Here is a 12,469-nt window from a genome sequence, read left to right as displayed (position 1 = left end):
CATGAGAGAAGCTAGCTATAAAAAACAAAGGATTTTAAAAAATTATACACTAACCAATCATTAATTTTTTATTCCATAAATAGATACTAGAAGGTGTCACTATTCAAACTTTAAACGCTCCTTTAAAGAGTCCTTCTTTCATGTGAAAACTGGGAGGGTTGACAGAAAATCTTAAATGAATTAAAATAGAACTGTTCTTATGTGAAACCTTAGAATGTGTATCTCCATACTGTGACACAACTTTAAAAGCACTTGGATAAAGGCCGTCTTGCCTCAGCAAATAAGATAAGCACTATTTTAATACATACACGTGGAATAAACAACTAAACATGGGAGCCAGCACTATCAAAAATAATAGTCTAATCTTAAAATAGCAAATCCCTAATCACAGCTTTTCCCATGCCTTTTAAAATAACTAGTTGGTTGATATCCCTCAACATGCTAAGATTCTGTTACTCAGGGCAGCATTTGATCATCCAACCGGGATTGCCGTGTTACCATCATACTCAAAGTAAGTGACTTTACAAGAGTTTTATTAAGGTTATTTTTATGGTACATACAGATGACTGGTGGATCGGTTACTCAGTACCTCTTAATCTTTTGACTTGTCCATATTTGGTAGTGCCAAACCCTAAGGCTTCCAAAATATTTAAATACTTTATAAAAGGTTTGAGCTAATCCAAAGCAGGTATCTGAAAACACTTGTGATCCCACTTTAAGTTTTTTTGAAATCCAACTCAGATGGGCATCTGAGAAAAATATTTCAGACTCTTGTCCTGGCATTAAAAAAAAATCACTGCCAGTTACTCACAGGCAAAGTAAAGGATAAGGGGCTTCCCTGGTGGCGCAGTGGTTGAGAATCTGCCTGCCAGTGCAGGGGACACGGGTTCGAGCCCTGGTCTGGGAGGATCCCACATGCCGCGGAGCGACTGGGCCCGTGAGCCACAATTACTGAGCCTGCGCGTCTGGAGCCTGTGCTCCGCAACAAGAGAGGCCGCGATAATGAGAGGCCCGTGCACTGCGATGAAGAGTGGCCCCCACTTGCCGCAACTGGAGAAAGCCCTCGTACAGAAACGAAGACCCAACACAGCCAAAAATAAATAAATAAAAACTAGTAAATTGGCCACATAAGATCTTAAAAAAAAAAAAAAAAAAAGTAAAGGATAAGCCTTCCCTTTCAATCAACAACCTTGTGTTCATTACACTTGAATTTTCTACCAAAATCTTGGATGACATAAGAGAGTGAAGCAATCTTTTAAAGAACATACTGCTTCTTGATTACTCTAGTTTCTAGTACTGAGTCAGTTTAGAGAAAGCCACATGCCTGGACTCTCTTACCTATCTTTATAAAGAAACATTCAAAAACCATTATGCTTTTGGATATTATGGAGAGCTGATATCAAGGTTTCCCATCTGGTATGCTGTGGTCAGAAAATGGTTTTAAGTATTATGCTGATCCCCTTGGCCCTCAGGGTTGGTCATCGTTTTATATGTATATATTTTCTATGTGTGCCATGATGTGAAAAAGTTTGGGAAGTTTGGCTTACTGAATAAACAGCCGTATGAACAACATCCTTTTATCTTCTAAAATCTGATACTTAAGACCTAGTCATTAAGCTATTCAAGTCTTTAAAATTTGAGTTGGTAAAAGGTCTATCTAAGTATTCAGCACTGAAAAGGATTTTCCTGTTAAATTGGTATATTCTTAGATCATGAGTTTGAATTAACTCATTGTTTTTCTTTTTGAATTGGTTTCTAGTAAGCTCAATCCCAAATTTTGTGCTCAATTGCATTAGCCATCTTTAGCCTAAATTATCTACTACATTTACAGTCATTCCCTGCATTTCACCACTAAACTCAGTTCTTCTAATACTCTATTTAATAGTTTTGTTAGGGAATGCAACTTATGACCTTTTTAGAAGTAGACTGGATTGGAAATGATAAATGAACCAATAATAATTTCAGAAAAAGACATCTATAAATTATGAACTGCCTAATATTACTACTCAATATATTTCTGTAAGAATGGAGAATAAAAAAAAACCCCTAGAAAGAGCATAATAAAAAATTTACCAGCTCAATCTTATGAACTGCAACTCAAAACTAACACATACACAGACATACATACATACACTAGTCATCGCATATAACACTATATAAATTTCTGGTTTGAAGAATAACTTTCAAATGCCACTTTTGTACATCACAAAATGGTTGAATAATGGCAACTTCATACAGATCGACATGAATAGGAGAGGATTTATCTGCTAATGGGATATGGCTATATTAACAGCGATAACAGAATTATGTCTCACCTGAATGACCTCAGCATTCGATAGGACTTTCCTAAATCAGATACTCTTCTGCAGAACGGACCCACAGCCAACTCCATCTGAAATATTAAAAGATAGCCCCAGCTTTTTACATCAGAATCTTGAAGTGAATTGGGGACACACTTGGATCACAGAAGGTTGTAGCTTGCAGTAAACTTAAATTTTATCTTCACTGTGAGGCAGGTTTTGAAAGTCAAATTTATTGAAAGGCAAGAGCTTAGATAACTTCTGCACTTATTTACTAAAGAGGCATAAGATAATTCCCTTCAAGAAGAGAAAAGCATTTTTTGTTACGTAAGAGGAGAAAGTTTAGATTGTTTTTCTCCACTGAAAAATCAGAAAAAGGAAGGTTTTCAAGCCTGCCTGTGTGGCTATACTTTAAGCAGACATCACAAGCCTTTGTACATTAACATAAATGATGACCGTTTTCACCAGGCTGGCTCAGGGGGTTAAAAGCACTGACTCTGGAGGCAGCGCACTTCTGTCAGAATTTCTGCTCTACAACGACTAGTTGTGTGGCCCTGGACTTAACCTCTTTACGTTCCAACTTCCTCATCTGTCAAATGAAGGTAATGCCTATCATAAAATTATGCAAGTGAAATAGATAATTTCACAAAGCACTATGTGCACGGCATAAAGTAAGTGCTTGTTAAATGTCAGCACTTATCGTATTTTAAAAACTTCCCCCTTTTAAATGTTAGTGAATTAATTTGTTTCCTGACTGAAGAATTTAGCAACTACTACTTTCACTTCTCTTTATTTTCCTCCTTTGACTGGAAATTTTGTCATTAATTGGAGTTTTAGGCTACCTGTTCTTTATCCACCAAGCGCATATGCAAAATTTTTGCATATGTGGTACTCAGATGATAAACCATCTCTCTATACTCGCTATAAACAGGACCCTGGTAAAGAATAATTTAGAAAATGACTGAGAAAAGGCTGCTCCCTGGTAAATCAACATCTTTCTTCAGGAAAAATATATGAAAGAAAAATGGGGTTTCTGTCTTGCTGGCCATCTTTCTGAAAAACTGTTCAAATCTCCTTGACATTGGAAGACCATGGAGACCTAATCACTCACTCATCTGAGAAACATTTTTGACTCCAGGCACCAAGCCAGACATGGGGATAAGAAGATGAATTAGATGGTCTTGCCTCTGAGGAGCTCTCTCAAATTTATCAAAGAAGGGGATATATATTTATTTAAACAATATAATTTTTATTCATCTAAATTTTAAGAGAGGTATGTGTGTGTATACATAGACACACATACACACATACTGATTACTATTAAGAGAAATGACAAGTGTGAAATCAAATGTACGAACTGAGTGTCGGGGAGAATTGCAGGGCAGCTTTCTTTCTTCAGATGGTCTCAAGGGTGAGTCGTGACTGGTGAATTTCTCTCCTAGCATACAGAGGACACAGTATATACCCTGTAGGTTCTAGAGGGAAACCAACCTCACATGATTAGCAAAGTCTCTAAAATACAAAAGAATAAGTAAATAAAAAGAGAAATCTGAGGAAGAAAAGTCAGACTCTTGCCAACAATGCAGAAGAGAGCGGCCTCGACCCAGTGTTCTCGAAGGCACTGGGTGATGGACTGTTCCCTGGGACCTGTTGATTCACCCAGTGGGAGCTTCTGGTTTCCTACAGAATGTGGCATTTATTTTATAGTCAGCGCAGAGTACAAATGTGCTATCACGTACCTATGACTGTGTGTGTGTCTCTGTGCACGTGTGCATATAACGGTTTCTTACACACTGAAATTATGCGAAGTATTTTTCATGAAATGTTTCTGTCAATTTTTTTTTCAGTTACCCTAGTGGGCTTCATCATTTTCAAAGATTAAACCAAACAACCTTTGCCTTAGCACTTGAGCAGGATTGAAAGTTAAGACAAATAAGTGGCTAGGAAAAAATTACGGTATGAGAAAATATGACCTCGAATGGCTGGGTCACCTAGAAATGACTGCAGATTTCTATGCCATAGGACAATTTCAAAACGTTAAATGTTCGAAATAAATTTTTCATCCATCAAGGACCTCTAGGGTACTAAAAACCATCTTCTGCCAGAGTTCCATTAAACAATAAAGGCCATGTTTCTGAAGGGCAGGAATGTTCCTTTTAGAGGAGGTGACTCTGCAATTAGCTGTGGATACAAAAATGGCATCTGCAACTGCCTCTCTCCAGCTCTCCTGTTTGGAGGGAACGAACAGTCAGCTGCAGGCATGGTGAACTAATTACATAGCTGCTCCGTGCCCACCGCAGACATTTGGTTAACCACAGGGCATCTTTGGATACTCCCAGGGCGTTCCTGCCCTGATACTGTTCAGGAGAAAAGGCAATAGGAATTAGAATCTTGATTATTTGGGGTTCTTCCCTAAATTTATACTTCCAGGCAAAAAGCAAAATAGATATAAATGTATAGTATTTAAAGGGCACCAGAAATAAAGAGAAACTGCTCAGAGTGCCACTGAGTAAATGATTTGATGCCAACGTCAAAAGCCATCTTTTCCCTCAGGAAAGAAACACAGCTGAGGGGCAGAGGGCAATGTGTGGCTCAGAGGGCAGTATGGACAAGTCCCCAGAGAGACTCTGAATCAGCAGAACCCCAGTGGCCTTGGACCAGCTTAGTGCTTTAGAAGTGCTGTGTGATTAGTGTAAACACAGAGACCATGTGGTCACAGTAGGGAATTAATTACCAGGAGGAAAGCGCCTCATGCCCGTGACCTGATTCCTAGGGGGTGTGCGTTGGGCGCTTCCCTCATCGTGAGCCCCCCCAGATGGCTCCCTGCAAATACATACTCTTTCACCTGTGCAACGCCGCCAGTGGGGAGAAGTTAGGATTCCTACAGAAATCTTTAAAACATATCATTATCTGTCCTTGCAACTGGACTTTATGCCAAATAATCAGTATTCCCAAACCTACCCTACTGGAATCTTCTGAGCTCTTTCTCTTTCTGTTATTTATGCCACAAAAGCAGGCACTTTTATCACAAGAACTCTTTTTAAACCCATACAGGATTTGTGTGGTCTTGATTCCAATGGCCTCAATGGCTTTGTTTAATTTTGAATACAAATCGGTAGAACTTTCAGTAATGAGGCAGCCAAAAGGCTTTCTAGTCCCAGGTGATGCCCGTCATGAATATAAACGTCAGGGCAATGCCATCTCAGGGTTTTGATTCACCCCAGAAAAATGCAACCAAGTACGAATCCCGAGGTACAATGCCACATAACTGCAGTTGTGGGAAGAAACCACATCAAATGAAACAAAAGCCCTCAGTTCACTTTAATGTTTTTAAAATATGGGGGGAAGATATAACAGCTGGATAATACTTGCCAAAGCTACTGGTCACGACCATGACGAACTTCAGAAGTGCTGGCACCTGTCTTTCCTGCGCCCACGACCCACAGGGCCGGGGAAGCAGCCGCAGAGTGAGTGGCACGAGGTTCTGAAACAGGGACACTATCCCGAAGTGAACCAAGGAATCAGCCCCACGGAGGCTGCAGCAACCAGTGTCACTGCCGGCCTGCAAAGGATACTCTTAACACCGAGTAAGAAATGGAAAACGGAGGCTGCCCTGGAGCATAAGTTAGTAATAATGACTGATGAGTTTCATTCACCTTAAGGGAAGGGACCTGGGGAAAGGTTTGGTTTATAGGCAACATGTCTTCAGAAAGAAGGAATGCCAAATAAAATCCTGAATGTGCAGTTTTAAGGAAGGTGGGAGCTCAACCCTGCCCCTGGATGCTACGCATTTTGAACAGGTGCCAGCTGTGGTAGCAAGGGTCACAGGACAATGCTCTCCAGCTTTCAAAACTCACAAGGTCACATAGCATTAAAATAAAAACAAAAACAAAAAGCCTTCTTCCCACAGCACTCTCATTTTGGCCATCTCCTGCTCGGCTGCCACTCTAATTGGACTTGAAGTGCTGCCTCCAGGAAAGTGACTCAAGAACCAGCTGGAGCAGAATGCAAATAAACGGGTGGGGGAGGGAGCCCAGGGAAAGACGAGGATAGGAAAAGAAAAACAAAATGAAGGAGGAAAGGGGGAAAGAAGAACAGACACCCATTTGAGTTCAGCTCACAGTGTTTTTAACAAGTAAGAGCAGGTCTTGGTACATCACTGTGTTTTCACTTTGATAAGCAGCCTGTAATCCCAGAAAGGGACAAGTACGACAATATACAGAATTCACCTGTAACAACAGAACGTACAGGTGCCTGAGAACTAAGTTGATAAAAACGGGAAGGGTAAAAGGAGCCACACGAATGGCAACATTTACTTTCAATTTTCATGCTGAGGTCACTAAAGGCATATTTCACAAAGGAAGGCTCTTTACTCTGACCTAGTGGTCTCAGGCATATCATTTGGGGATGAAAATGACCAATTCGAGACCAGTTGATATGCAAAGAGCCTGGCTCTTGAAACATTATGATATGTACCTGTTCCTCATTGTAACTGTCAGGTATGAGGGAGCGCCTACAACCACCGCCTGGTACAAGCAGCCCGCCACATCCTTTCCTCGGAGTAGGAATAATGAGCCAAGACTTGCTCCCAGATACACACAGGAATAAAGAGGGACACTACAATTTGTCTATCTTTACAAACAGGAAGGATCTGGCACACCGCTAGGAATAATCCATTCGAATAACTATTTAGACTAGTAAAGCTAACAGCTTTCAAAGGCTTAAAAAGTAAGTTCACCTTTGACATGCTATGTAAATATGAATTGTTTCTGAATCTATTTTTAATGAAAGTGGATGTATGAGGTGTTTTTTCTCTGCCTCTGATACTATATTTATAAGGCTTTTAAAAAGTCTGTCTAAAGGACAAAGAAAAAAACCTTTCTATAAGAGCTGATTATGGTTCTGCTATTTTAATGTGACTCTACCTGATTCACATCAGATAGCGTGGAATGACTTCAAGGTGGCCATGCACAAGAAAGGTACTCTTATTTAACAGAGGGGGATCAAATAATTCACCTGGTCCTCTGTGCTTCTAAATGAATTAGAACACCGCCCTGGAGGACTATGCATGTGTCAGAGATCTTTCTCTTTACATGACAACAGACAGCCCCTTTCTACTGTTTGAAGGATAAATTTCATTGTCTATATTATTTTCCAACAAGGTTAATCAATTATTCTTATCAGTACTGACGTGGTGGGATAATAAAATAGTGAGAAAGCCCCATGTTATGTAAAAATGGGAAATGCTGCTCTACTGTGGAACAAACTACTTGGCTTAACTTTGAAATATCAAAGATGACTGATGATCCTTTTGTTAAAGACAAAGTAAAAAAAGCTGGTATGAAAGTATCTTTAAATTCTTTCCTTTTTTACCAATTAGGTTTAGATTTACTTTTTTCATGTTAAAAACTTTCTTCAGTTAAAAAACTGAAGACCATAGATGGTCTTTTATTTCATGGATAATACTGAGGCTGAAACATTTTCCCCTTTGTAGCTATGCATCAATTTACCTGCGCAAAATCAGCAGCAAGACGCATTTTCCCACCTTCACCAAGAGGTCTTATGAGACTGGCATTTCGGATAAAAAGTTCAATGGCTCTTTGGGCAATAGCTTCAGTGTTGTCAAAGACAAAATCCAAGCATTCAAAGTGTTTAAAGTAGTCACTCATAACTCTGGCAATAAAACCTTGAAGCTCCTTCATGTAGAGAGAACAGGGAACATCAGGCTTTCCTGAACTGGGTAATGATCTGCAAAAGAAAAAATCAGCCAGTACACTAAAAGGCACTATTTGATATTTGTCTCCCCCTCTGCCTGCTATTTCACTCCTAAGCAATTTTTTACTTTAAAGGTAAGAAAGGCATTGTTTATTTTTGCTAAAAGTTAAAGAGCATAAAACAATGTTTAGATTATATTCTAAAGACTGTTTTAGGATGCTAGGAAGATGACTGAAAGAATCTTGGAATCCATGTACCAAAAGACTATTAAAAATGAAACAGACAACCATCTGTCTTGGATGATTTGCAGAAGTGCCTTATGCACTCTGACCTCTCAAGGTCTCTTCCAGCTTTACGACTCTCCATCCACTCATGTGGTTTGCCTGGTTAGTGAATAAATCAATATTAGATACTGAAATAGGATCTTACACTTTGTAGCAACAGAAAATGCTGCCTTCCCCAAACAGATTCTTGGCAAAGATATCTCTGCTCTTGTGCTATTTAATCCAATCAGTCCAATAGTAGAATTCTGACTGTGGAACTGGTTATGTAACAATACACATGGTATGCAATTTTTTCCTCCCAGATGATGTTTGGAAAGGCTTTAATTTGGATCAACAGATGATGCCAGCTGATGCTCCATGAAATACTATTTATAATTTATAAGTGTTTATAATTGCTCTTTAAAGAATATATGAAAAGAATGTGCAATATTTATAGGAAAGAAGAGTTATGCCAAAATTAGAAATCACCTGATATTAATTAGCAAGCCAGTGAGATCACTGGCTATATAATGCTGAATCTTTTTTCAAAAAATAAATCATACTCTGAGAATGATGCAGAGAAATTGGCAATGGTCTAGGGAAGAACAACAGATATGATTCAAATGCCTAGAGCAAGAGAATGAGGTGAACTTAATTATTTTAAAATACAGCAATGGTTATTATAAATGGGATGCTAACCAAAGGTCTTCCACATCCAGAGAGCAGACAGAAATAGAGAAAGCATGCTACGTTCCAGCAGGAAGAGACTTTGTTCAGGTGTAAGAAAGAATGTCCTAACTATGGCAAGGCCATTGAGGGGGCATGGTGGAACACTGCTGTTTGCAATATTATAGGGTGGAATGCTGCTTGGTACAGAGTACAGGGACAGCCTTAGTAAGAGATGGCAATCTTCACGTGGGGTTTGGTTTTGCCAGATTCAGACCATCATGGCCTATCTTTATTCAGGTTTTGTCAGTCCAAAAGGCTAGGTTAAAAAAAAAGGTACCAATCCCTTTCTAATCTTACGCTTTATCAAAAGCACTGTCATTATCTTGGTACTACTCTGGAGGATTGTTTCAAGAATTCTAATCTGGTTAGGTGATATGATTTCCTTGAGGATTAGAAAATGATATACTAAAATGATCTATTAGAAAAATTCTGAAATATGTCTTATCAATTCTCAGCATGGATTAGAAGTTTGACTTAAATTTACTAGAATATAAACCTTGCTTGGCAATTGCTAAAGCTCAGTTTTCCCAGTTACGTCAAACCTTTTAGTAAGAGGTTCTCAACTGATAAAGTGAGCAGAAATGTCACGGTCTTTGTAACGAGAGCCCGCATACAGAGGCAGAAGGCAGAAGGACTAAACAAACACACGCCTGAGAAAGGGCACCAGTCGTTCTGGGGTCAGTGTGTGTTCTCCCCTCCTCAGAGGTGCTCATCCACCACTTCAAGGATCTAGGGTCCTCCTACTGTTACTGACTTCCCTCTCCCATTCAAAGCTGATATCAGACACGAGTCATTTTACATTAAATAACAGAATTTCAATCAATGTACTATGTCAGACATTTACAATTTAAGCTTTATCTAATTTGGAAAGAAACACACAGGTCCCACTAAATACATTTAAAATACCAGGCAAGTGTGTTGAGGATTACTTTTTAATTAGCAGGGGATTCTGTAATCATACTACAAATAAGGTTGGCCTAGAAGGTAAACCTGATTTATTCCTTTTACCATGAATAGGTGTGAAGGGCTTGGAGGGGCAGGTATTCATTATTATTTTTCCAAGTGTGATCCCGGAAGATGGCCCTACTATAAAAGTGATTCCACTTGCTGAATAGTTTCATCCAATGTCACCTTATATTTCATATAAGCCATACATATATGAAATGACATGACAGAATTACTAATAACAAGGTTCTAGAAAGTGGGAAAATTCCTGCCATGAATGCTCCACACTCCTGTACTGCCATGTATGCAAAATAACTTTCAGTGGAACCTCAAATGTCTGCTGTACAGAGAGAGTGAGCTGAAGTGGAGCCATTAATGGCCATTTGGGGGAAAAAATTGAGGACAATGTTATACCTCTTAAAATAATGCCGCATACCTGTGGCAACCTGTCAGTTAAAGAACCAATCTGGCTCACTAGTATTTAAGCAAACTAATAAAAACATATCTACTTGGGAAACCAACTTTTAATGTCTAATGTGTTAGCTGCAGGCACCAGCTGTGGCTCATCAATACAATTACTTAAGTAAGTACCTGACCACTCATTAGAACAAGCCTTCAAAAATTACTCCAGTTTTGCTTCCTTCTCAGAGGCATTGATGATTGGTCTAACTGGGACATTTCAGATCATTTCTGAACAAAATTCATTTCCTCCCAAATACTGGTAATCAGCAGTTTTATATTCCTGTCTCCAAATACTACAGCATTTTTGTGTAGAATCCGCTTTACCCTTCTGTGCTTCATACCATTATTAAAAATAGAGACTGACCTTTTCACCTTTCAAAAGATACTTTGTAAATGAAATAATAAATGATTTGAAAAATTAAAAGACAGTGTAATAATCACATAATTTTTCTACGAACAGCTAGACTAGTGGCTAGAAATTTAATAAAGTAGATACACTATTAAACAACATGAACATAAAGAAACAGGGCAGTTAAAAAACAGTAACTAACTATGAACTAGGAATAAAAAACACACACCTACACTAATATATGAATATTTAGCTCTAGAGTATGGTTAAGTTTTTTAAAAAAATCACACTAAGCATTGTGCAAATAACTATTTCAAATTCTCCACAGTTTTCTAATACACTAAGTCAAAACCATTTTACTTTACTTAAAAAGATTTCAGTAAACACTAAGCTAGGAACTATGATTCTTATTCTCAAGACACACATGATATGGATAAGCAGTACACATATGAAAGAACTGTGGAATAATACCAAAGTGCTTATGGCTAGGAGTGACATGACCAGATTAGACTGCCACAAGACTCTGACAAAGGAAAATCATCTTTGCAGGCGGTTGGGCAGGACCTTGCCCTCAAAACCAGAGCAGGAATCGGACTAGCAGAGTGACAGAGGCAGGACATTTTATACAAGGAATACCATGCCAATACCAGAGGCTCAAGTACAGCCTATTTGTGAGAAGTAAGGAAAAAGATATAATTGCAAAGAGGAGATGGTACCAAATGTCCTGAAGTGCCAAGCTGAGTCCCGCAGACGTTAATGGTTCCATGTTTTAATGACAGGAGAGAAATGATGACAAGAAGAACTGAAAAAATTTAATCTGCTAATGGTGCTCAACGAATAAAGTAGGATAAGGATGGAGGCCAACCCCATCACAAGAGGAACAAGGTTCTAGATTGGTAGAGACTTAGGGAGTAGAGGTGGAGGTGGGAATGAAAAACAAATGTACTGAAGGTTAGTGAAAACTTTGGTTGGAAGTCATTACCCAGAAAAATCTTCTTGATGCATAGTGATGATGATGGCCTCTATAGCATCTCCCACAGAAGTCAGCAAGGGTTGCACAGCATTTCCCATAAGAACATGGACCGCCTGAAAAGAAGATTAAATTAAGGAGAGGCAAACTTTAAATAGATCAAACACAAAAGAATCTGAAATATGAGAAGCATTTTGACTAAAAGTTTTCACATTATATCAAATTCAAACTATATACAGTTTAACTATAATACCCAACAGAAGTCTGCTCTTCTCCTAACTGCTGTCAGTAATGATTTTTAAAGCTTAAAATATGTAGAACATGGTACTGAAAAATTTCAACTCCACCACTTTTCTCATATTTTCAAAAAGCTTAATGCTCAAATGAACCCCTGGAGAAAGAAGAAGAGAGGGGTAGTGCCACTTGTAAAGCAAAGATCACATGAACACACTTTTTTTTTTCTAATTTCCATTCATTTATTCTTTATATTATTTTTTTAACATCTTTATTGGAGTATAGTTGCTTTACAACGTTGTGTTAGTTTCTGCTGTATAACAAAGTGAATCAGCTATACGTATACATATATCCCCACATCCCCTCCCTCTTGCGGAACACATTTTTTAAAGTTTCTGAAAAGACTGAGGCAAGACCAAAAGTAATTCTTCAAAATTGGAACAACATCATATGCTTTTGACCAGACTGAATATATAATAAATATATCAGTGATTCTTAGAGG

At 38.5% G+C, this 12,469-nt stretch overlaps 1 protein-coding gene across 1 annotated transcript in view; it reads right to left on the bottom strand.

The window, feature by feature from the left end:
- The window catches only part of COG5 (component of oligomeric golgi complex 5), a 290,399-nt gene that overhangs the window by 16,661 nt on the left and 261,269 nt on the right, over positions 1–12,469 (bottom strand). Inside the window, exons 17-19 of the mRNA XM_061198423.1 lie at positions 11,746–11,849; positions 7,811–8,048; positions 2,316–2,392 (exon numbers count right to left, since the gene is read on the bottom strand). Of these exons, the coding sequence (XP_061054406.1) occupies positions 2,316–2,392; positions 7,811–8,048; positions 11,746–11,849 (419 nt within the window). The remainder of the gene's footprint in view (positions 1–2,315; positions 2,393–7,810; positions 8,049–11,745; positions 11,850–12,469) is intronic.

The sequence above is a fragment of the Eubalaena glacialis genome, chromosome 8, assembly GCF_028564815.1.
Source record: "Eubalaena glacialis isolate mEubGla1 chromosome 8, mEubGla1.1.hap2.+ XY, whole genome shotgun sequence".
NCBI classification, from domain to species: Eukaryota; Metazoa; Chordata; class Mammalia; order Artiodactyla; family Balaenidae; genus Eubalaena; species Eubalaena glacialis.
The sequence above is the reverse complement of the archived record's forward strand: the minus strand, read 5'-3'. Positions and strand labels throughout refer to the sequence as shown.